This window comes from Phycodurus eques, chromosome 2 (assembly GCF_024500275.1).
Source record: "Phycodurus eques isolate BA_2022a chromosome 2, UOR_Pequ_1.1, whole genome shotgun sequence".
Classification (NCBI taxonomy): domain Eukaryota; kingdom Metazoa; phylum Chordata; class Actinopteri; order Syngnathiformes; family Syngnathidae; genus Phycodurus; species Phycodurus eques.
The window spans coordinates 25,448,739-25,475,449 of NC_084526.1; the positions used below are offsets into that span (position 1 = coordinate 25,448,739).

The following is a 26,711-nucleotide window of genomic DNA, read 5'->3' on the forward strand; positions in this document are numbered from 1 at the left end:
TGATACCCTCCACAGGATGGGTAAGCCACAAAAGTTCAAAAATAAGGAAGATGCCTGTTCACAGAGTGCTGTGTCCAAGCATATCAATGGAAAGGCTAGTGGAGGGACAAAATGTGGCAGGAGAAAATGCACCAGCAAAAGACATGACCGTGGGCTTTAGCGGATTATCAAACAGAGAAGATTCAAGAATCGAGCAGAGATCCAGAAAGAGTGGAATGAGGCGGGAGTCACAGCTTTAATAAAAACACCACATTTAGATGCATCCCCTCCTTGAGCAGTCACCTTATCGTGGTGGAGGGGTTTGTGTGTCCCAATGATCCTAGGAACTAAGTTGTCTGGGCCTTTATGCCCCTGGTAGGGTCACCCATGGCAAACAGGTCCTAGGTGAGGGACCAGACAAAGCAAGGCTCAAAGACCCCTTATGATGACGACAAAAAATGAACTCAGGTTTCCCTTGCCCGGACTCGGGTCACCGGGGCCCCGCTCTGGAGCCAGGCCTGGAGGTGGGGCTTGAAGGAGAGCGCCTGGTGGCCGGGCCTGCAACCTTGGGGCCCGGCCGGACACAGCCCGAAAGGGTAATGTGGATCCCCCTTCCCGTGGGCTCACCACCTGTGGGAGGGGCCATAGGGGTCGGGTGCAGTGCGAGCTGGGCGGTGGCCGAAGGCGGGGACCTTGGCGATCCGATCCCCGGCTACAGAAGCTGGCTCTCGGGACGTGGAATGTCACCTCTCTGGCAGGTAAGGAGCCCGAGCTGGTGTGAGGTCGAGAAGTTCCGACTAGATTTAGTCGGACTCACCTCTACGCACAGCTTGGGCTCTGGTACCAGTCCTCTCCACAGGGGTTGGACTCTCTTCTTCTCTGGAGTTGCCCACGGTGAGAGGCGCCGAGCAGGTGTGGATATACTTATTGCTCTGTTGTTTGTGCCTATGCACCAAACAGCAGTTCAGAGTACCCACCCTTTTTGGAGTGCTGGAGAGCGCTCCCACTGGGGACTCCATCGTTCTGCTGGGGGACTTCAATGCTCACGTGTGCAATGACAGTGAGACCTGGAAGGGCGTGATTGGGAGGAACGCCCCCCCGATCAGAACCCGAGCGGTGTTCTGTTATTGGACTTCTGTGCTCATCACAAGTTGTCCATAACGAACACCATGTTCAAGCATAAGGGGTGTCCACACGTGCACTTGGCACCAGGACACCCTAGGTCGCAGTTTGATGATCGACTTTGTGGTCGTGTCATCGGACTTGCACCGGCATGTGTTGGACACTCGGGTGAAGAGAGGGGCAGAGCTGTCAACTGATCACCACCTGGTGGTGAGTTGGCTCCGACGGTGGGGGAAGATGCTGGTCCGACGTGGCAGGGCCAAACGTATAGTGAGGGTCTGCTGGGAACGTCTGGCGGAATCCCCTGTCAGAAGAACTTTGCTCATGTTCCGGGGAAGGCGGGGGACATCGAGTCCGAGTGGAACATGTTCCGCACCTCCATTGCTGAGGCGGCCGACCATAGCTGTGGCCGTAAGGTGGTTGGTGCCTGTCGTGGCGGCAATCCCCGAACCCGTTGGTGGACACCAACGGTGAGGAAAGCTCTCGATTTATCAGTCGATCTACTTTCCTACCCTCACCTATAGTCACAAACTGTGGGTCGTGACCAAAAGAACAAGATCCCGGATACAAGCGGCCGAAATTAGTTACCTCCGCAGGGTGTCCGGGCTCTCCCTTAGAGATAGGGTGAGAAGCTCGGTCATCCGGGAGGATCTCAGAGTAGAGCCGCTGCTCCTCCACATTGAGAGGAGCCAGATGAGGTGGCTGGGCCATCTGATTCGGATGTGCCTCCCGGACGCCTCCCTGGTGAGGTGTTCCGGGCACGTCCCACCGGGAGGAAACCCCGGGGACGACCCAGGACACGCTGGAGAGACTACGTCCTTTGGCTGGCCTGGGAACGCCTCGGGAACCCCCCGGAAGAGCTGGATGAAGTGGCTGGGGAGAGGGAAGTCTCGGCGTCTCTGCTAAAGCTACTGCCCCCGCGACCCGACCTCGGATAAGAGGTAGAAAATAGATGAATTTAGATGCATCCGGGAGATGGGCTACAACTGTCGGGTTCCTCGGATCAAGCAACTTCTGAGCCTGAGCCAACGTAGGAAGCGTCTCAACTGGGCCAAGGAGAAGAAGGACTGGACTGTTGCCCAGTGGTCCAAGGTCCTCTTTTCCGATGAAAGTAAAGTGTGCCTTTAATTCGGGAATAAAGCTTCAAGGGTTTGGCGGAAGACGGGTGAAGAACAGAACTCAAGCTGATTGAGGTCCAGTGTGAAATATCCACCATATTCCAAATATCCACCATATTCATAATTTGGGGTGCAAAGTCCAGTGCAGGTGTTGGTAAACTCTGCTTTCTTAAATCAAAGGTCACCGCAACAGTCGACCAGAATGTTTTAGAGGACTTCATGATTCCTTCTGCTGAGGATCTGTATGGAGATGCAGATTTTATTTTCCAGCAGGATTTAGCCACTGCCCATACCGCCAGAAGCACCATAACTTGGTTTGATGCCCATCCCATCACAGTGCTTGACTGGCCAGCCAACTCGCCGGCTCTAAACCCCATTGAGAATCCATGAGGTACTATCAAGAGGAAAATGAGGGGCACCAGACCCACAAACAAAGAAGAAATTACAGGAAGCATCAAGGAAATCTGGGATTCCATAACTCCCAGGCAATCCCATAGGCTGATTGGCTCAATGCCATCGAGGCAGTGATTAAAGTAAAGGGATTACCATCCAAGTATTGAAGATTAACATATCGTTTTGAAAGTACCATATTTTGATTGATTTAATGTGGCCCTAATTTCTTTTTTTTTTTTTTCTACAAAAACGGTCTATGTATATGTCTCTGTGTATGTATATATAGTATATGTGTAACAGACACGCTACCTAACCAGATGGCATCCAGCGACCCCTGACTGTTCTGCATTCCTGCCTCTGCTGCCCCGCTGAGCCAGTCTGCGTACACAAGACATCTAACGAAAACTGGTTTCTCACCCAGACGCTAAATCAATTACCAGCCAGTCTGAAGAATCTCATCAACAAAGTAGAGACACAGGAGACCTGGTTTCTCACCCGGACGCTAAACTAATTCACAGACACCCTTTTCGGCGCTCTGGCCAAGCATCCGGGAGATCGACTAGTCTCCCTAAATTGCGTTCAACGCAATCAAGTCCAACGTGTGATCTACTAAAGTACAGATTGGTGCATATTTGGGCTCAAAATAACAGTAACAGGAACTCCCAGCTTCCGCATAGCCACTTGCACACTCTCACACTTCACAACTACATCACAAGTTCGGCCTGCTTTACAAATGTTTACCTGTACCTTGTTTTTTTTCCCTCTGGATTGTTTCCCTATAGTTTTTCCATTTTAGATTTAATTAAATTTTAAATAAAATTCACCTACCTGTATCGTTTATGTGTTTGGGTATGACTAGACCTCTGGAATCGAGGACTCGTATTTCATTCCTGTAGCAAACTTCAGATTATGAGACATAAAGGTTTTTCGTGACTTTTACACATCTAAAAAGAGACATGGTCCCCCTTTCGAGACAAAAATAGCTTGATTATAACGTTAAACGTAAAATCACACCTTTTTTCTCCCTAAATTCATTACGTTTTATCCAAAACCAATATACGCTACATACTGTATGCGTGTGTGTGTGTGTGTGTGTGTGTGTGTGTGTGTGTGTATACACTGTATATACGTACAATATGTGTGTACGTATATTTACAAAGTGTAGTGTCCTATTTTGTTATATAGTAAGTATTTCTGAGGAGTACTAAATTATGAGCGCTGGATGAGTGCTTACAGAGTTTGATGCTCTCGTAAGAACACACTACAGACACATTTTTTAGTGCCTGGCCATCACTACACATTGCCTTTAATTTGACAGCAAGGACGTAATCGAGACACGTCTGTGCCTTTAAGAGATATCCCCTTCATGTACGATGAATAATTCAGATTCCATTGAGGTCCCTGTGAGGTAGAACCAGTGTCTCTCCTCCTCCTCCAGCAGTAGGACAGCCAGGAAGCTCATACATAAAAGATGAAAGGTTTGATAACCTTCATTGATTTTGGTGGCACTGTAAGCCTTTATTGTCGTAGCATTGCTTAGCTACTACATACAGCCTGCAAATTGCCCATAGCCTGCCTGCACGAGGCATGGTCTGTGCCATATGAATCCTGACTCGACTCTGTAGACAAGGTATAAATAGAAATTGCACTCGTAGAAGGAAAGGGGGCATCAAAATCTCAAACAATTATTTGCTAATCTTTAAAGAAGCTGCATGCATCATGCACTAAACATGTTTCATTCTCACTTTTCAGTTATAGTTGGGTTGATTTCCAAAATGTGTCATGAGCCTGTGTTTTGGTCAAGAAAACATGACGGCGCTTTCTGTTCGTGTTAATTGGTATTTTTCTAGTGATAGTGTAGTTCTGATTCGGCTGTGTATTTTCGTTATCAATTTTTGCTGCGCTTCTGATTTTATTATTTTTCTTCTTAGTTTTTTGTGTACTTTCTATTTCGGCACCTGGCTCTCATTGGGCTTCGCCCACCCATCTCAGTTTATTCAGTGTTCACTGCTTAATGTGTTTCTGCGTCAACCTTTTGTTGACATTGTTTTTCGTTATTGTTATTTATCTCGCTCAGGTTTGTCATGCTCCCTTTGTCTAAATAAAAGTATTTGTTTTGCTCAAGTTGTTGTGGCTTTGGTCTTGGGTTCAATCTGACATTCGAGCGCAACACTGAGCTATTTTCTATTCTGTTATAAGAAGTTTAGTACTCTCTTCCTGTTAGAGCTCACACAGACCTCTTAAAAAGGAGAAAAACATTCCTTCAATCGCCTGACACAAATATGATAACATTTACCAAAGGCACATACTGTAAAAGATATTTACATCTTTTTAAACAAACAAACAAACAAATAAGGTTACCTGTGCAGAGCTGATAGGCTCCTATTAAAGTACACATATTTAAATCAGTCTGTCCAAATAACCTCTTGTTTTACATTGGACTTGATTAGCTGCCTGTTTCACTTTGTTGTATTACGTCTTTCTTTCTGTCCTCCAACTTGTGTTCGTCATTAGTTTCCTGTTTGCCCTTTTGAGTTGAGGGTTGACTGTCACTGATTTCCATTTGATCCCACAGCAAGACTGAAGAGAAGCAATGTAAGCAGGATAAAACAAAACCAATAATATGTGGTGAAAACCATGGATGTTTTTATGCACACTGCCACTTTGCAAAAATCGTAATCATCAACCATTTAATTCGCAACCAACCAAGTCACTCGTCTGTTGTTAATTTTGTTACACCTACAGTGCATAACTTCAAGCATTGCACTTAATTCTCAACAACCTGAGACAATATTCAGATCATTCCACTCTATGCCCAGTTTATAACTTGAAAAACTTGTAAATTGGCCACTTGTAGGTCAAGGTACCATTTGGCCAAGTATAAATACCTTTAGATGGGGCTCAATTACTTGCGTAAACTCCCTATCCCCTGTAAATAGTGGACAAACCAGAAGAGAGCAGCCACAGACTACGTGATTGTGATGTGAAACGGAATGATAGCTGCTCCCTGGGCACTACACATCTCTCCATGCTGCAGTATGTGCTTGCCGTGCCTTTGGCTTTTCAGAAAACACGACCTCTCCTTTCAACCCATTGCAATAGGGGTTACAGAAGAGCAAACTAAAACACCTGGAAACTCATTAATATTATGTTGCTATTATGTGTTGTGAATGTCCTACCTGCGGATATTAGAGCTGCTACATCAGTAGAAATGTTTAAGTCTCGACTTAAGACTTATTTTTACACTTTGCCATTCAGTTAAAGTACACATTGGCCTGTTTTACTGCTGCTTCTCCTCCCTCCTACCCCCTCCTCTCCTGCTCAGAGAGGGGGCTAGGTCGTGATGGCCAAATCTGAGGGTGTTGCTCTATGGATTCTCCAACGACCGGCTGGGACAAGATCTTAGGTGGACCATTTCCCCAGAGGTATCACTGTGGAGGATTCTGCGCCGACCGACCGTGCCAGGTCCTGAGGCAGAACCACTTTCCAGAGGGCATCTATTTGTGTGGCTTCATCTCATTATATGGAGTCTTATGCCATTTTACATAACTATCATTCTACAGCACCAGACTATGCGATAAATGTTGCCCACTCGACATCCATTGCAGCCTGGTCATTCTGGAAGGGGATCCCCTTCATCTGTGGTCCCTTCTCGAGGTTTCTTTTCTCCCCAAATGGGGTTTTGAGTTTTTCCTTGCCCGATTGGGGGGTTTAGGCTAGGGGATGTTGTAAATTTTTGCCAACTGTGGTCCTGTAGTCCTTTGAGCCTCTTTTATGTGCAGCCCCTTATTAGTTGTATGACAATTATTAAAAATTAATGACATATATTTTTAATTGTACATTTGTACAGTATTTACATCATTAATAAGATTTAAATGGGCAAGTAACTTCTTTGTGATAATACAGCAAAGTTACAACCTGTTGGATTACCTGTACCATTGGCGCAGAGTTACTCAATGCTTTTTCAACTTGAAGTTGAAATTGAATGTCTACTTATCGCATCTTTTTATTAACACATAACGACACTCTTACAGTTTGTGAACTGACCCACACGAAATGTTGATGTGACGTTTGTATTACTATACTCTGAGGTTTGGTTGATTTACTTTTTACTGGAATCCGCAATGGCTATGCAGGATTGGAGTTTTCAATCCAGGTAATCCAGATTGAGTTTTCAATCCAGGTAATTATTTTGCTGATAAAGCCTCTTGCCCCTAAAGCAACAAAATAATACAAGGGTTATGGCAGTTAATTATAAACACACCAGCACAGCAACAGAAAAAAAAGAGAAAAAGGTTGAAAGTACAGTTTCAGTTGTTGGGTAAATCCCTAACAGCACTCTGTTCAGAGTGGATAATTGTATCGCTTAATTGCATTTATTTTCATTTTCTTTAATTCTCTTTTAATAAACAGACTTTGAAATTGAAGCAAACCTAGGAACTAGATGACCTCAATCTGCTTAATCAGTATTTTCTGTTGTTGTTGTTGCACCTTATCCAAAACAGAAATTTCAGATAAATGTGTGCAATATTTTTAGCGGTCTCACGCTATTTTTTTACATTGAGTTGTAGAGAGGAGTCTTGGCAACCTCGGTAAAATATGTGCAGCTTGCAAGCACACACTTTGGGTAAAAAGTTTCCAACATGTTGACAAATCGCTATTTTTGCAACATTGTATATATATACATATATGCACCATGTCTTTGGCAAAGTTCAGTTCAAATGACTTTGTGATTGCCTTCCACCGGGCTCCTTTCTTGTCAAACAGAAACAATGTGAAAGTGATTACACTTATGTTTTTCAGAGGGAATTTAACTCAGACTCATTTTTTTTGTTGAAAATAGTCACTAAAGTGGTCAGAAAAGTCACTGAATATTACGACCAAATCTGTAACTTGGCAACGCTAACTGCTTTTGTGAACTCGCTCCTCTATGCTATGTAATTAGTGGAAGTGCGGCACATCAGTTAGTGACGATGGATAAAGAGTCAATTTAAATTCAATTAAATTTGGTTAAATTTCAGAAACATCTTTATTTGCTAAGTATGTCCAAAAAACACACAAGGAATTTGTCTCCGGTATTTGGAGCCGCTCTAGTACGACAACAGACAGTCAATTGACAGAGAACACTTTTGAGACATAAAGACATTGACAAAAAAAAAACAGTCACTGAGTAATAAAGGGTTGCTAGTTATCTGGTAATGCCGGTACAATTTTTTATTTATTTTTTTTGACAATTGTGCAAAAAGATGCAGATTCCTCTAGCACTTAGAGCAGTTCGAAAGACTAATCTCGCAATAACCCGGTGCAATGACCATTGTGCAAAGGGCGCCGAGACTTCAAGGAGTGTATGCAGTTTAAAGTGACGAGTAGTGCGATAATCTGGGACAATGTTGATTGTGCAAATGTTGCAGATGTTACTCTGGCATGAGTGGCCAGTATTGGTCAACAACAGATATGCAAATAGTGCAGCGTGCCGAGACTACTACAGTGAGTGCACGAGTAGTATATAATTGGCCCGACAGAAATGTGACAACAAACTCAGACGGAAGAAATTGGCAGCATGTTGCAATTGAATTTGAAGAATTTAGGCAGGTCATAAAGATTTAGGTTGAAACATCCCAAAAATAAAGAATTCCCATGGTACCAAGGGGTGTCCATGATAGTTATGAAGGGGTCCTTGGAAACATTTATCACCAGAACACTCATCTAAAGGTCATAGTTTCAAATCCCGGATCCTGTGTGGAGCTTGCATGTTCTTGCATGAAGTCTGGGTACTTCGACTTCCTTCAACATTCCAAATGTAAGCATGTTGGGGTAATTGAAGAGCCTAAGTTGTCCTTACTTTAGGTGTGAATGTGAATGGTTTGTTTATACAGTGGGCACGGAAAGTATTCAGACCCCCTTAAACTTTTCACTCTTTGTTATATTGCAGCCATTTGCTAAGACCATTTAAGTTAATTTTTTCCCCTCATTAATATACAGACAGCACCCCATATTGACAGAAAAAAAATTGAATTGTTGAAATTTTTGCATATTTTTAAAAAAAGAAAAACTTAAATATCACACAGCCATAAGTATTCAGACCCTTTGCGCAGTATTTAGTAGAAGCACCCTTTTGCGCTAATAAACCGCAACCTGAGAGCGTCGTAGTGAGCCAAACCTCCATCCCCTCAAGCTCTCCTTCCCGCATGACCGTTCCCGCTTGCCTTATAGTTTCGGCTCTTAACACCCCCATCAGTGCCCTGATTGATTCCAGTGCAGATGACAATTTCATTCATGAAGCCATAATTCACTAGCTCCAAATTCTTCTCCAACTGCTTCCGTCTCCGAAGAAGGTCACAGCCCTGGATTGCCGTATCATCTCCGCTGTTACCCACCAAACTGTGCCATTCACCTTGGTTATTTCAGGAAATCACCACGAAAACATTTCCATTTTTGTTATCCCTTCGCCTTATACCCCATTAGTCCTTGGAATTCCCTGTCTTAAAAGACATAACACCACCATAGACTGGACACACTTAGCCATCACCGGATGGAGCCCTCACTGCCACTCAAACTGCCTGCTCTCAGCTATACCTCCGTCTGGTACACCACCACCCTCTTCCCTGCTCCTTGACCTCTCCGGAGTCCCTGGAGAATATCATGATCTATCTCCGGTATTTCGTAAAGACCTGGCCATTTCTCTACCCCCCACACCGCCCGTATGACTGTGCTATTAATCTGCTGCCGGGGGCCCCTCTTTCCTCCAGCCGTCTCTACAATCTTTCCCGACCTGAGAAGAGGGCTATGGAGGACTATATCCATGACTCTCTAGCTTCCGTACTCATTCGACCTTCCTCTTCTCCAGGTGGAGCAGGCTTCTTTTTTGTTGCAAAGAAAGACACCACTCTCCGCCCATGTATTGACTTCCGTGGTGTCAATGATATCACCGTGAAGAATAAATCTCCGCTTCCCCTCATCGACCCCTCGTTTGAACCCCTCTGTGACGCCCAGGTATCGGATCTACGGAACGCCTACCACCTCATCCGCATCCTAGAGGGGGACGAAAGGAAGACCACCTTCAATACCCCTCTCGGACACTTCGAGTATCTGGTCATGCCATTCGGTTTAACCAACGCCCCTGCAGTTTTCCAGACATTTATTACTGACGTCGTCCATGACATGATCAACCGGTTCGTATTTGTATACCTTGATGACATCCTCATTTTCTCCCACTCCCCCGAAGAACATCGCCTCCATGTACGCCAAGTCATTCAGCGTCTCCTTGAAAACTGGCTATATGTTAAACCTGAAAAGTGCGAATTCCACCTCTCCTCCGTACACTTCCTGGGCGACATCTCCAAAGGTCAACTACAACCCGACCCTGCCAAGATCCAAGCAGTCGTTAACTGGCCCACCACCCGCAAAGAACTACGTTTCCTTGGTTTCGCCAATTTCTATCGTCGGTTTATCCGTGATTACAGCAAGGTTGCTATTCCCCTCACTAGCCTCACATCCGCCATCTCCCTCTTTCGTTGGACCCCGGCAGCATCCCAAGCATTCAACCGATTCAAGACCCTGTTCACCAGTGCGCCCATTCTTCGCCACCCCGACCCCTCCCTCCAGTTCTTGGTCGAGGTTGACGCCTCGGACACGGGGGCAGGGGCTGTCCTCTCACAGCGGGACCCAGAAACTGCACCACTGTGCCTTTTTGTCCCGTCGTCTGTCCCCTGCCGAGAGTAACTACAATGTCGGAGAGCTACTGGCCATTATATGGCCCTTGGAAGAGTGGAGGCACTGGTTGGAAAGGACTGAACAACCATTTATCATTTGGACCGACCACAAGAATCTCACTGACCTCCGCCAAACGCCTTAACCCCCGACAAGCTCGCTGGGCTCTCTTCTTGAGCAGGTTTAATTTCAATCTCTCCTTCCGTCCTGGCTCCAAAAACGGCAAACCTGATGCCCTGTCTCGACTTTACTCACCCCCCACCAGCCCTGACAAAACCTGAACCCATTCTTCCTTCCTCGTGCTTCGTTGGTGCTGCCACTTGGCAAATTGAACTGGCGGTTAAGGAGGCCCAAAACACTCACCCGGATCCCAAGACTGGGCCTCCCAACCGCCTGTTCGTACCAGATTCTGCACGCTCTGACGTTCTTCAGTGGGCTCATACCTCCAAACTCACCTGTCATCCTGGCATCACCCGCACCATTCATTTAATCCAGCAGCATTTCTGGTGGCCCAGCCTTGTTCAAGACACCCGGGAGTTCGTCCAAGCCTGCGCCGTCTGTGCCCGAGGGAAGTCTTCACACCAGCCCCCAGCTGGGTTGCTGCGTCCATTGCCTATCCTTAGCCGCCCTTGGTCCCATATTGCTCTGGACTTCGTTACCGGTCTACCTCCTTCTGAAGGTAACACTGTCATTCTCACCATTGTCGATCGTTTTTCCAAATCTGTCCATTACATACCTCTCCCCAAGCTACCATGTGCCTTCGAAACTACTGACCTCCTTGTCCAGCATGTCTTTAGAATCCACGGTATTCCCATCAATATTGTCTCTGACAGAGGTCCTCAGTTCTCATCCCTGGTGTGGAAGGAATTCTGTAAAGCGGTGGGCGCAGCAGCCAGCTTGTCATCGGGATATCATCCACAGACCAACGGCCAGACAAAGCGGACAAACCTATCCCTGGAATCAGCCCTCCGTTGTGTTGCCGCACGCAACCCCTCCTCTTGGAGCTCATTTCTCCCGTGGATTGAGTACGCCCACAACTCCCTCACCAGTTCCACTACCAGTATGTCCCCCATTCATGGCTTGTTATGGTTACCAACCACTATTGTTCAAGGAGCAGGAGCGGGCAGTGGCAGTCCCCGCAGTCAAGGATCATCTCCAGCGGATCCAGACTATATGGAATGACGTCCGTGCGACATTGACCCGGTTCGCCGCACGCAACAAACAGCTCGCGGACCGTCATCGCTCCCCGACGCCCGAATACAAGGGTGAGCCAATCTGTCTGGCTTTCTTCTCACGACCTTCCTCTTCAGACTGAATCCACTCAACTCACTCCCCATTTCATTGGTCCATTCCTTCATTTGGTCCTACCAAAATCATCAATCCCACTTCCGTCCAGTTGAAGCTTCCACTGTCCTTGAAAATTCACTCAAGCTTCCACGTCTCGTTGCTTATGCCTGTCTCCACCTGCGCCCTGAGTCCTCCGGCCGAACCCCCTCCACCCCCCCGGATTATTGACGACCATCCGGCAATCACGGTGTCGAGGCCTAGGGGGAGGGGGTTCCAGTACCTAGTCGACTGGGAAGGGTATGGGCCGGAGGAGCGGTCGTGGATTTCACGGAAACTAATACTCGATCATACCTGTTGGATTTATCTCACCAAACATTATAATGAATAAACACAAAAGGAATGAAGACGTTGGTCATTTTACTCATGAGGAGGGCGCATGGGAGATTGTTCAGGTTACAGCCTCTCAACACGCTCTAAACAATCTCCCCCGTCGCTTCCTACATTTATTTGAAAATAGGAGGGTTCTACAAGACATAATGTTCTAAGCATTAAGACACAACACAAAACATAGGACCAGACGACACCTGTCCCGTCCCCGACCACATCCGATCACGTCCTTGGTCAAGGCGCCCTTCCATCAAATGTTGCTGAGTCATCTTCTTGAAGGCGAGACATCTTTCTATCTAAATATTGTCCATAATACTAATGCAAGCTACTAATGCAAAATACTAATACAAGCTAAGCAAATAAATGATAACTACTAAAATATATCTAACAATACCCTTTTAGACGACTTCTCCGCGGCTCACCCGGGGAAGCCTGGAGGCGTCTGTTGAGAGGGGGGGTACTGTCATATACTGCCTGCAGTTCCATTAGTGTAGCCGGGATGGCGCTTTGCGTTCTCTCTCTCTCTCTCTCCCCTCCCTTCTCTGTTTTCAGCACCTGTCTCCAATCAGCCTTATCACAACTGGTATATAAACCTGCCTGTTCCAGGTAATCCTCGCCTGAAGTATTGCAGTTACTTTCAGTGGTACCACAGCCCTTTTACCTCCCGTAAGTCACCCTATTCCTCGTTCCCTTTTTGACTCCTGTGTCTCCTTGTTCCAGTGTGTTTTCCCCACCGTGTTCCTGATCCACGTAATTCCTGCCGCCAAGCCAGCCGCCTGTCCTCACCACTGCCTGCCACCTGTCCACACCGCCGCCTTCTTTCATCAATAAACTATTCATCCTTTCATATCTGCCTCCGACTGCTCTTGGATCCAGCCACTCTCTATTTGTGTCAGTGATGAGCAGTGCCTGGTTTTCTACACACATGCCGCTTAGAATTAAGGCCAAAAAGTTCTATCTTGGTCTCATCAGAGCAGAGAATCTTATTTCTCACTATCTTGGAGTCCTTTAGGTGTTTTTTAGCAAACTCCATGCGGGCTTCCATGTGTCTTGCTCTGAGGAGAGGCTTCCGGCGGGCCACTCTGCCATACAGCCCCAAATGGTGGAGGGCTGCAGTGATGGTTGACTTTCTATAACTTTCTCCCATCTCCCAACTGCATCTCTGGAGCTCAGCCACAGTGATCTTTGGGTTCTTCTTTACCTCTCTCACCACGGCTCTTCTCCCCCAATTGCTCAGTTTGGCCGGACGCCCAGCTCTAGGATGGGTTCTGATCGTCCCAATCGTCTTCCATTTAAGGACTATGAAGCCACTGTGCTCATAGGAACCTTAAGCGTAGCAGAATATTTTGTTCCTTTGACCTCATGATACTCATTTGCTCGTACATCCACTGTGAGCTGTAAGGTCTTATATAGACAGGTGTGCGGCTTTCCTAATCAAGTCCAAACAGTATAATCAAACACAGCTGGACTCCAATGAAGGTGTCGAACCATTTCAAGGATGATTAGAAGAAATGGACAGCACCCAAGTTAAATATATGTGTCATAGCCAAGGGTCTGAATACTTATGGCTGTGTGATATTTCAGTTTTTCTTTTTTAATAAATCTGCAAATATGGCTCCTTAGGTGCTTAAATGCTGCCCCCTGCTCCAGTGTGTGCTAACAAGTGTGTATGTTCACTGTAATGGGTAAAATGTAGTTAACAAATTTTGTGTTCATGCATGTTCATGACAAAGATGATTCTATTCTATTTTGTATTAAGTTTAGCAGGGAAACTAATTTGCAAACCTGTCAAGATTGATAGTGATAAAAGTAGACAAGAGAAACAAAACAAAATCTTCCGCAGAAAACTAAAAGTCCATTATTCAATTATGCACATAATTATTATTAATTTTTTTAAATCAGTTTATTTGAAAGGGGACAATGCAATTTCATAAAACACATGAAATACACATGGTTAAAAAAGCCAGAATTAGCCAGAAGGCTAGTTTACATCTGTAGTCCCCTGACCATGATGTAAAAAAAGCAGTAAAATACATCTACAAGACAATATAATACAGGATACATAATCAAAGACTTACTATACTATTAAGAGAGAATAAAACAAAACAAAAAACATCATAACATACTTGTCTTTTAGTGTTGGCAGCTATAGGTGTTAACTAACCACATTTTCAGTTTTTTTGTGAAGGCCTTGTATGTTGTAAGCAGTTTAACCTCCTCAGGTACTGAGTTCCACTCACCAGCGCTCCTCACTGACCAGGCTGACTTACTGAAAGTGCTCCTGCGCAGAGGAATGAGACAGTCACCTCTGACAGAGCCTCGAGTGACACGCTCAGAGCTGTTTCTTTGGCTGATGAACTCAGCCAGAGGAGCTGGAGCCAAATCATTGCAGTACTTTATCAATCAAATTTAAATCTGCAAATATGTGAAGACTGTCCCAGTTTAAAAGACTGTATTTTTTTTAAATTGCACAGTAATGATAGTGCCTTGGTTTTTTATCCATCACTTTAATTACTTGTTTGTACAAAACTTCCAATGTTTTTTTTTGCATTTTGACCAGCCTGGGACCAACTGGTTATGCAATAGTTAAAGTGACGAAGAATCATTGAATATAAGTAAATGTTTGCGGCTTCAGTTGACATTTCATTTCGAATGGCACGAAAATTTGCGAGGTTTAATTTGATATTTTTACACAATTTGTCAATATGGGCTTTAAAGGAAAGCTGTGAATCTATTATTAGCTGTTGGATTTCTCCCAACATTATAAAAAATAGACACAAAAGGAATGAAGACGCTGGTTTCTTTTTCTCATGAGGAGGGCGCATGGGAGATTGTTCAGATTACAGCCTCTCAACACGCTCTAAACAATCTCTCCCGTCGCTCCTGCATTTATTTGAAAATAGGGAGGTTTCTAAGTTTACAAGACATAACATACTAAGCTACAAGACACAACACACTAAGGGTAGGGTTTCAAGGTAAAAACATGGCACCTGCCACGTCCCGGCCACGTCCTTCTCTCAGATGATTCCTGCTGAGTCATCTTCTTGAAGGCGAGACATCTTTCTTTCTAAACATTGTCCATTATACTAATGCAAGCTAAGCAAATAAATGATAACTTCTACAATATATCTAACATTAGCCCAAGATATTTGTATTGGCTGACAATTTGCATTTTTTCTCCATTAACAAGTATGTCAAGTATGTATGTAATTTGAACTACAGTGTATAGTTAACAATACAGTAGTGTCAAAATTGACCGACATAGTTATGTTAAAAAAAATAATAATAATAAATAAATAAAGGGGGGGGGGGGGGCGGGATCATTTTTCAAACTTGTTTCAGTCAGAATAGTTCATGGTGTTTGAAAATGTAACCAGTAATTGACTATTTTACTCCAAGTTGATTTGTGTGTGTCAAAACAATTTATTTATTTTTTTAGATTAACAAACAGTGGAAACTGTGTGTGTGTGTGTGTGTGTGTGTGCGCTTCTGTCTATGTACAAATTTTTTGCGAGAATCTTTTCATTCCAAGGGGCCTGGAGGGGCGTAGGCTGCTTGCTAATGCGTTTGCACTGAGCTGACGTCAGTCCCGTTTCAGAACTGGTGTTGGTGCTTGTGTTCAGTTTGGTTCAGCTTGCATAACTCCCAACCCCACTTTGGCCTCCACTGGTCGAGAGCCAACAAAGAGCTACGTCAATACATCACCTACGTAATGTCCATACTTACCGTTTGCATCTCTGTTTTCAAAGCAACACGCACCTGGAGTTCGCTGGCCTCTTACTGGAAAATGGCAGTTGAATGCTGGCAGCAGGGACCTGCACTAAACACCCCAAGCCTGACTTACAGTTTAAATGCAGTGTTTTTCTAAAATGGTGTCAGCTCCATCTGGATGAGTCTGTGGTGCTATTTGACATTGAAACAGCATGCTGGGGTGATTTTCAACATATATTCTGCGTAAAGGGAATAAAACAATGATTCCAATCCACATTATGAGTTCAACTCAATAAATTATTCTGCATTGTACCGTGGTCCTTTTTTCTCATCAAAAAATTTTACATTTTATTTGCTACCACAGTATTGTAATATGCTTCAAGCATTCAAATATCATAAATATAACATATCCTTTGTTAATGGTAGTATTCTGCATGCTTGCATATATATTGTAAAAATAACTATAGATCTTATGTTGCCAAATTGGAATTAACAAATACAGTGGGGGGGAACTACGTTTAATTTGTTCTGTGACTAAGGCCATAACTCAATTTACTCTTAAGAAAATTTTCCACATTAAAATTCACTAAAATGTCATCAATCCGTTCCAGACCCACAAAAGAAAAAAAAAAAAAAAAAAAAACCTAAAATTTTTTGTTATATTTTCAATAAAGAAAAATAGCACTGTATTGTATAAAACTAATTAAAACAAAATAAATAAACAAACTGGTTTTATAAAGTGTAATAACTGTACACAGGGGCGATTCTAAGATCACAGGTTCAGGGATGCTGGGATTTATTTTAGGGGTGCTTCAGTATCGCCCCAAGTGGGCTAGAAATGCCTATGCCAGTCAGCACCCTGGCTTTAATATTACAACAACTAACTTGTTTCAATCCAATTCAAACAGAAGACAGTGGTAATGTCTAAGCAACTGAATCGTTTCCTGTAGCAAGAAAAGAAACATCAGCTAACCAGCACCAAGAAGTGGGAGGGATTTGGTGGAGCAAACCATTTTTGAGGCAATGGGGGTAAGGGGTTGCTGTAGTTTTGTTTTGTTTGATTTTGCAAATCATGTTCAACCTATATTTAATGGAATACACAGCAAAGACAAGATATTTAATTTTCAAACTGATAAACTTTATTGTTTTTAGCAAATAATCATTAACTTGGAATTTTATGGTTGCAACACGTTCCAAAAAAGCTGGGACAGGTGGCAAAAAAGACAGAAAGTTTAGGAATGCTCATCAAACACCTGTTTGGAGCATCCCACAGGCGAACAGGCTAATTGGGAACGGGTGGGTGCCATGATTAGGTATAAAAGGAGCTTCCCTGAATTCCTCAGTCATTCACAAGCAAAGATGGGGCGAGATTCACCTCTTTGTGAACAAGTGCGTGAGAAAATAGTCGAATAGTTTAAGGACAATGTTCCTCAACGTACAATTGCAAGAAATTTTGGGATTTCCTCATCTACGGTCCATAATATCATCAAAAGGTTCAGAGAATGTGGAGAAATCACTGCATGTAAGCGGCAAGGCCGAAAACCAACATTGAATGCCCGTGACATTCGATCCCTCAGGCGGCACTGCATCAAAAACCGACATTGATGTGTAAGGATATCACCACATGAGCTCAGGAACACTCCAGAAAACCAATGTCAGTAAATACAGTTCGGCGCGACATCCGTAAGTGCAACATGAAACTCTATTATGCAAAGAAAAAGCCATTTATCGACAACACCCAGAAACGCTGCCGGCTTCTCTGGGCCCGAGCTCATCTAAGATGGACTGATGTTAAGTGGAAAAGTGTTCTGTGGTCCGACGAGTCCACATTTCAAATTCCATCCATCCATTTTCTGAGCCGCTTCTCCTCACTAGGGTCGCGGGCGTGCTGGAGTCTATCCCAGCTGTGTGGAGGGGCCGGGGATTGAACCCCGGTCCTCAGAACTATGAGGCAGACACTCTAACCAGTCGTGTCCTCCGGGAAAAAGAGGAAAAGAACCATCCAGACTGTTATGGACGCAAAGTTCATAAGCCAGCATCTGTGATGGTATGGGGCTGTGTTAGTGCCAATGACATGGGTAATTTACACATCTGTGAAGGCACCATTAATGCTGAAAGGTAAATACAGGTTTTGGATAAACATATGCTGCCATCCAAGCAACATCTTTTTCATGGACGCCATTTTTTTTTTCCATCTCAAATTTGAGGGATGCAGGGATTCATTTTAGGGAAGCTTCTTGCACTCCCAAAAATGGGCTAGAAACAACTATGACGCCTGGTGAGTGAGATTAGGAGCCGGATTTAGTTGTGATGGCCGGTTATTTCAATGTGAGCGTCTGGGCATAAATTAGTTGTGACCTACAGCATTTCCTTCTCATTTAATTTTTATTGATTTGACTGTTTTTTTTGTTCATTAAACAGCTGAAAGAGCATCGAGTCTGTGGCTCTGCTTGTCCACATGTGAGGGAATAACAGTACCTTAGTTGACCTTTTTTTCCCCACTTCACTCAAGCAGCGGCGTAACTGAAGCCCGCTTGTAACTCTACCTTTAACACAAAGCTAAGATTCCATGAAATTCAACGTACCAATAACATTTTGACACACACTATTGATTGTGTTGTTGCTTGTTTATTCAGGGTCATTGGTAGTGTCGTGCGTCACAGAACTGACCTTCATGTTGCCATTGTAGGATGAATTCCCACTAAATCCCCCATTCACATCGGTGGATGGATGAGGAGCATTTATAGAACCAGGCAAATGTTTGGACACCTCATCCACAGTATGAGAAAGAGTTTCCAAACCTTTGTGTGGTTCTGTATATGTCGACACTTATTCAATCATCACATCTATCTGTGGCATTTATCCTCAGGAAAGACAAGCTCTGTTGTTTCGATATTGAATTCTTCCATGGTGACCATCTGCCAGGTTCAGCTCTATAATCTGAAGTGATTCAGTGTGGCCTTGAGGTTTGGCCACAACAGATATGAGGAAAAACTTTAGTTATATATCTTTTTTTTTTTTTTATGTGCCCAGATGTGTTTAGTGAGAAAAAATATATACAGCGAATGCTGTGAGTGTGTGCTAAGTGAGTGATTAAGAGGCATGGCTCCTGCAGGTCGGGCCCATTAGGCCAGACAACCACCGACGAACAGGGCCATCCCACCCAGACCCGCAGCCCCAATCACCCCTCCACCCCACCCACACACACACACACACACACACACACACACACACACACGCATCCGACTTGCATTTTGGATGCTTCCCGCCCCTGAGCGAGGGAGGTGCACCCCCCTCACCCCCAAAACAGGCAGGGAAAAGAACACCACAGCCGGCCCCAAAGCCCGCTGGGGATCGCCTGGCTCCCCCCGGAAAGAGGACGAGGCGACCGCAGCGGGAAAAACTGTAGTTATAAATATCCATCAATCCATTTTCTGTACCGCTTATCCTCACTAGAGTCGCTGGCGTGCCGGAGCCTATCCCAGCTAATTTTTGGGCGAGTGGTGGGGTACACCCTAGTTGCCAGCCAATCGCAGGGCACACAAACAACCATTCACACTCACATTCACATCTACAGGCAATTTAGAAGCCTCAATTAATCCATCATGCATGTTTTGGGGATGTGTGAGGAAACCGGAGTACCCGGAGAAAATCCATGCAGGCACGGGGAGAACATGCAAACTCCACACAGGCGAGGCCGGCTTTGAACCCAGGTCCTCAGAATTGCGAGGCAGATGTGCTAACCAGTTGTCTACCGTGCCGCCAGTTATAAATATAAGTTTATAAAATATCCATCCATCCATTTTCTGAGCCGCTTATCCTCACTCGTGCTGGAGCCTTATCCCAACAATCTTTGGGCAGGAGGCGGGGTACACCCTGAACTTGTTGCCAGCCAATCGCAGATTTATAAAATAAATAACTATATTTTATAACATAAATAACACACAGTTGGTCATTCCGATAAGACACAAAACAGGCTCGCAGCAACCTGATGTGGTGGAGGGGTTTCCACACAATGTAGGCCATTATGTTAATGAAAGGTACAAACTATAACATGTATGCTAATATCTAGTTATGTTTTGTTCCTGGTGATTAGTGCTCAGAGTGAGAGTATTAGCATTTTTTTCGCTCAGCTCAGCCTCCAATCCTAAACTAGCTTTCATTAAGTGCAGTGGTGCAATAATCTTGGGACGAGAGAAGAAGTGATGGAGAGATGAGATAAAGACATGCTGGGATGATTATTTCTGCAAAGCGTCTGCTGTTGGGGACTCACTCGCTATCCACTGTCCAGGCAAAGTCTCTCTCTCTCTCTCTCTCTCTCTCTCTCTCATTCTACCTTGGACAGTAATTCAAACGCTTTGTTGCCTCTTTCTAGAGCCAGTTCAACTGCATTACAAAATGAACATACATTTCACAAATAATCACTCAGTCACAGCAGCCCCTGCTCAGCTTCTGGTGGCCTGTTAATCATGGACTGTTTGTAGCAGGGACTTATTAGAACACGGGACTCTCCATTTTTTTAAAGTCTGAGCTCGCTACTGTCCGTTTAACATGGTCAGAAAAGCTACAATAGATCTCTCCAACCCTAAAGATGAGCATACACATTTGAATTGCTCAATACCGCCACCTACAGGAGCCACCCTACCACACAATACTGCAGTTGTAGGTCTCTACCCTAACCCTAACCCCATGAAAAGGTTTATAATTCCCTGAAGATGCTACGAGATGGCAGCAAAACACAACATCCCTAATTGCCAGGGCTACACCCTGAGCATAAAAACAGTAAATACGTGAGTTTTCAGCAAATAACGTATGATAGATTCCCTGAAAAAAATCAGCAAATAACTACATTTGTGAATATGCAGGAAACACTGTAAATCTAAAATAGAGTAAAACTACTCAACTTTTCAAGATGAATGTTAGCCAGAACAGGAAGTTGTTTGCAGAGCAATACTTTGACCTCGTGGCATTTTGCAACATACTGCTGGAATTAAGGTGTGTATGTCTGTTGACAGGCCGTAGAGGAACACGTCTTTGAACTTCGTGGTTGCTTCTTTTTTTTATAGTGTATTCATACAAGACATTTTTGAATTAACATGGCTGGAATTGAAATACTGTCAAAAATTAGCTTTTCAAAAATGCTGAGATTTCACTGCAGGGAATTTTACTGTACAGTGTATGAAATAAAATCATGCCGCATATGTCCATCTACTGTAGAACGCCTTCTTGTTTCCCGCACCATTGGTGGTGCATGTCAACACTGGTAACCAGGAAACCATAAGGATAGCAGGTGGGCAGCAATGTGTAAGCCTCCACATGTCACAAGTGTAATAATAAAATAAATAAATAAAAATGAAAAGGGAGGACTATGAAACCTGGGTACCCTCCATTTTTCAATCTTGGACAGCTCTGCTTCATATTTGGCTAATTAGGTGTGCTGCATCCTGCATTTATTCATTCTTAGCTATTGGCATACACACAAACACTCTATCGCTCCTAAATGCATCTTAAAATCCAAGGATACAGAATTTGATTCAAGCAACCTGTGTTTGTGCCACCACCCTTAAACTGTTATACTTCTATATTTCCAACAGAGGAGTAAAAAAAAAAAAAAAGAAAGAAAAAAAAAAAAGAACTCCTTTCTTTTCTTACATTTTTATGGGTCAGGCTTTGAAGCAGCATTTTGTCATTCTCCCGTCAGAGAATCATGTACATGTTCACTTAGAATTACGTCAATAAACACCAGGTATTCTAAGTTTCATTGTTGGCATTTGTGTATTTGTAGACAATGACAGAGGAAACAATTATATGGAAACACAAAGAAAGGCACTACACTACTATTTATACGTTTCTTTTCATCTCACTCTGAAACGCTCAATCAATCAATCACAAACACACACACACACTACAAAAACTACTGTACTTTTACATCTTTTTTAATTCTACTACTTTTATAGTCTAACAATACGCTTAAGGCTGTGGGCAAAACGAGTACAGAGGGAGCTCGGAAAAGCATCTGCATCTCTTTTCAACAGTATGCTTCAAGCGAAGGTTTCATCTGACATCTGACACCAACTGTTTAACAGAAGTTTGGAGCAAGAAAGTCAACCTTTTGACTAAGCGTTGTTTCATATGGCTTTATCACATCCAAGCCATCTAAAAATTCGAGCCACACACTGCATGGCAACATTGTATTTCATGTAGCCAATTTATAATGGGCATTTTTGGCACTAGATCTTATCATAGGCTGAAAAGAGCAGTGGAATACTTTATCAGTTTCTATCCTAGTGGATTTTGTGCAAGCAATTGTGTGCTTTTTGATCTAGGTTACATGTGTGCAAATAATTTCCCACAATGCATGTGTGTAATGAAGGTCTAATGGGCAGTATGGTTTTTCGGTTTGTGAGTAGTAACTTCATTCACATGTTGGATGCTACCTTTTTTTTTTAAACTTTGCTCATTCATTGACATTTATTTATGTATTTATTTATTTATTAGAAATCACTCCACTGGATATAAAGTATTCAGAAGAAGTTTATTTTTGTCTCTTCCCTTGCTCCAGAAGGATATTCTGATGCTCTTGCTGATGAAACATGTGTGTATAGTGAAGATGCTCTCATGTGGATTTCAGCACCCCCACAAATAGGAGGATTTGTGAAGGAGAAAGCATCTGTGAGTGCAAGTAGCCCCTAAGCATAAGACAAGATTTTCCAACTTTTCGGTCACCTTACCTCGAAATATGAAGGCTTTGCTGCTATTGTGAAGCCCGGCCACTTGGGTAATTCCATAGGTAGCATTTGCCAAGTCAAGTTCATTAATTATATCAATTTGGTAGTCTTCATCTGACCCAAAAGCCAAAACTGGTGAAGAGAAAAACAGAGAGGATTTAACTCAATGAGCACACCTTCAGTCATGACACATTATTGCTGCGGACGCTGCTCAGCTTAAATTGCTTGGTTGTGCTGTTCATGCATTTCATTAATGTGATTCTTGCAATGAAAATGCACGGTATTTGTCTGCAGCTCACACCTGTGTTCCCTCGCTGCGGCTGTATTAGGCGCGCTGTGCGTAGACGGAAAAGAGTTGTTCTTATATCGTGCTTGCTCTTACTTTGCAAACGGCAAGTGATTTAAACAAATATTACACCAGGTTTTCAACTGATCACTTTCGCGCAAGTGGAAAATGATGTGTAGATGAACAACAACAATTTGGCACCGCTCACAAATTACGGTATCATAACTCCTTCGTCTTACCTGGTTCGGAAAAAAGGAAAAGGTATAACAAAGCCCCGGAAATATCCATTTGTGTTGGAATTGCGCTGTACGGAGTCCTGAGCCCTGCGTCTTGCTACATCCACGAGTACCTTGGTCCGTGTGCGCTGCTCCCACTCAGACTGTACGTGCAAGAATTGAGGAACGGTCCACGACACACGAGCAGGGGACGCGGCAAAGCATTAAAGCATCGCTCTAGTCGTTCAAATGCAGGCAGACAGTCATTCCTTGCGGGAATAGTCTAAAATGTCCATGTTTATTCCTATTGTGAATTTGAGTGGACCTCAGGGGGAAACGTGGTGAAGAAAGAAATAATAATTCAGTGAAACCCCCGTGTTTCAAAGTTCCAATGTTAGAGGTTAATTAAAGGATATTTAACATATATCAGTAAATTGAGGGAAAACTGCTGGTACTATATATAAAACACAAACACGACAATAGAATTATGAGCCCCCCAAGAAAATTTCATTTTTAATTAAGTATTTCCCAAGTGCTGTTAAAGAGAGAAACGCATTTTTAACACAGCATTTCCAAAGCATCCGACTTGCATTTTGGATGCTTCCAATATTTTTATTTACACACAGGAACAAAGTTATTTCACACACACACACACACAAAAAAAATGACCAGTCAAAAATCTTAGCCCCCTTAAACCTCCCACCAGTTTGAGAGACAGCAAGCGTTGGAAGCCATGCACTGTAAAAACAATAACTAGCAATTGTTGATCTCATTAAAGTTTTCAAACTAAACTGACTCAGAAATCAAGGTTTCGATTTACAACCTACAAAAACTTGTCTGCCCAACAATTTCTCTCATTGTTGTCCCAACTAATATTTTCTAAATAGCACAACAAAGATGATTGACTTTTGAGTAGATTTTTTGAGTTAAATCAGGAACCTGTGAGAAACTCCACATCATTACTGAAGTGCGCATGCGCACACGGTCTGAACCAGTTTGAACTCGACCGAGCGGCGAACTCACCTCCGACTGAACCTGAACCGTGTGATGATAGTCCGTCGACAATTTCTTAACTGAAACCCCCGAAGAAAACTTGACCAAACGTGGACAGTTGGATGTGAACTGAATTGTTTCTACCATTACGGATTTTTGTCGGGTCTGCAGTTTGATTCTAGCGTTTGAACATTTTCTGGACAGAAGCGAGAACGGACAACCAACTTGATTGTCCGTTGCAGTTGGAGTTTGTCCTTTTTTGTAGCAGGACCAAACTAGCCTGTGATGGAAGAGCACTGGACTGATTCGATGACCGCTGTGTAGAACTGCCTCAGCAGCTCCTGTGGCAGGCCGGGCTTTCTCAGAAGCCACAGGAAGTACATCCTCTGCAGTCTCACATTTTTTATGATTTATTTTCAACAGGGGTGTCTTCCTTGGTCGTCTTGCATGAAGTCCACTTCGGCTCCAACAACGACGGATGGTGCGATCTGACACTATTGTACCTTGACCTTAGCGTCGACCTTTAATTTCTTTGTCGGTTGTTCAGGTCTCTTTTTTTTACCATTTGTATTATCCGTCTTTTCAATTTGTGATACATTTTCATCCTGCGGCCACTTCCAGGGAGTTTGGCTACAGTCATGAGGAACTTAAATTTTTGAATAATATGCGCAACTGTCGTCACAGGAACATCAAGCTGCTTGGAGATGGATTTAGAGCCTTTTCCTTTAACATGCTTGTCTATAATTGTCTTTCTAATCTCCTGAGACAACTCTTCCCTTCGCTTCCTCTGGCCCATGTCTAAGTGTGGTACACCTCATGTCACCAAACAGCACAGTGATTCCTTGTCACCCTTTAAATCGGCCGACTGACTGATTACAATTTTGAAGACACCTGTGATGCTATTTAGAGGACACACCTTGTTTGAACATTGTCCCGATGGTCAAATGATTTTCAATCTTTTCTAGGCGTACCATCATTTTTGTCGAGGCCTGTTTCACGAGTTGTTTTTTTAAACAATTCTGTTGAACCACAATTCAAAAGCAATGTTTGATTTTCATTGGTCAATTTTCATTAAAATTGTATTTCTTATTACTTTTGCCAGATTAAAGTTATTTCTGTGACCGCTGTGGGTTTTTATTTCACTAACAGAGGGGTACCAACAATCTAAACTCTATCTCAGAAATAACACCTTCATTTTGCCGTCTGCTGCTGTGTAAATACAAAATGGCTGCAGCATCCTGGCAGTTCTGTCATGTACTGCCCTGCAGTACCGTTTTGGAGCCTGGATGGCGCTTTGCGCCCTCTCGTCCTCGCTCTCTATCTCCCATCCCCTCTCTGTTTCAGTTTCTCCTCAAGCCACGCATCTGTCTCCAATCAACCTTCATCACCACCTACATTTAAGCCTCCCTGTTCCCGGAAATCCTCGCCAAAGTATTGCAGCCTCTCCGAGCGGTACCACGGCCCTCCGTACTCAAGTAAGCTACTCAACTCCTCGTTCCCTTGTTAACTCTTGTGTCTCCTCGTTCCCAGTGTTCCTGATCCACGTCATTCCTGCCAGCCCCCTGTTCTGACCACTTCCATAACCTTTGCTCAATAAACTGTTCATCATTTTACATCAGCCTCCGCCTGCTCTTGGGTTCAGCTACTTCCCACAGCTGACAAGTTCAGAAAGAAAGAACCAAAAAAAGAAACTTTGAAGACACAAAGATGTGTTAGTTTTCATGGAAAAGGAAAATTAAGCAATTGGAGAAAAATCCTATATATCCGAAAATGTAATTAACATCTTTCAAAAACATGTTTCAAATCATGAAACTTCATTTGGGACACATAATGGTAAAGACATTTTGTCATTGAAAGTTTGAAAACTATTATTTAATAATTAGCCTGCAACCCTAGTGAGGAGAAGCGGCTCAGAAAATGGATGGATGGATTTAATAATTACTGTATTCATTAATAATTATTTTTCTTAAAACAAAACTATTACCTTTTGAATGACAACAACTGCCAATGATTCAGATACTCATCAAATTAATTGATTTTCAAAATAATTTCAGTGGGGTGTGTCTTTACTGTTATTCATAATTGATATACATATGTATATGATATATATGTGCATATATATGTTTACTCCCCCCGACCTCCACTCCCTCCCTCCCCGGGAGAAAACGCCCACCTGCCATCATTGATCTTGCCTAGAGAGTCCATGGAATTTATAAGAATTGCTTCTCCAGTCCTTTCCTCTGGGGCTGGTCCACATGCAGAGCCATTAATCATACCTTGCTCCTGCCACCCTCTAATTTGTGTACATTGTCAGGTTGTCTGGGTTACCTGTATCAACCCCAACCGGCAAGAAAAAGGCCAACACTGTCTGCTTCGTGATTATGGTGGTTACACAAAGTGATCGGTCTGCTCCACCTGCGAAAGTATGTCTGAAACTGGAGATGGTAATGTCTTGCTTAGGGATGTTTGCAACTGTTCTATCCTCTCAAATTAAACTGTAAACAACAAGCAGCATCTGCAAGCCTACCTTCTGATCCAGAACTAAATAATAAAAAAGAGGGTTGGAGGGGTCAGGATAAAATATTTGCAATTACAGGTTGCACAGCATTGAGAACACAAGGCATGAAAGGCAAACTACGGTTCCCATTCATTTCCAGACTTTTAATAAGTAAAAGATGATCCATTTCAAGAATTAATTAAACCTTTGTTTGCATTAACAACCACCATTACACATTCAATGTGGGGTATTGAAAGCACATTTGTTTACAGACTCACCCTTTCC

At 43.5% G+C, this 26,711-nt stretch overlaps 1 protein-coding gene across 2 annotated transcripts in view; it reads right to left on the bottom strand.

Annotated features, from left to right (window-relative positions):
- Positions 1 to 23,069, bottom strand: part of LOC133399034 (protein kinase C-binding protein NELL1-like) — a 271,032-nt gene extending 247,963 nt beyond the window's left edge. For both annotated transcript variants that reach the window (XM_061670100.1, XM_061670099.1), the window contains exons 1-2: positions 22,961 to 23,069; positions 22,439 to 22,567 (exon numbers count right to left, since the gene is read on the bottom strand). In XM_061670100.1, coding sequence (XP_061526084.1) covers positions 22,439 to 22,567; positions 22,961 to 23,009 — 178 coding nt within the window. In that variant the 5' untranslated portion in view covers positions 23,010 to 23,069. The remainder of the gene's footprint in view (positions 1 to 22,438; positions 22,568 to 22,960) is intronic.
- Positions 23,070 to 26,711: the final 3,642 nt, after the last annotated feature.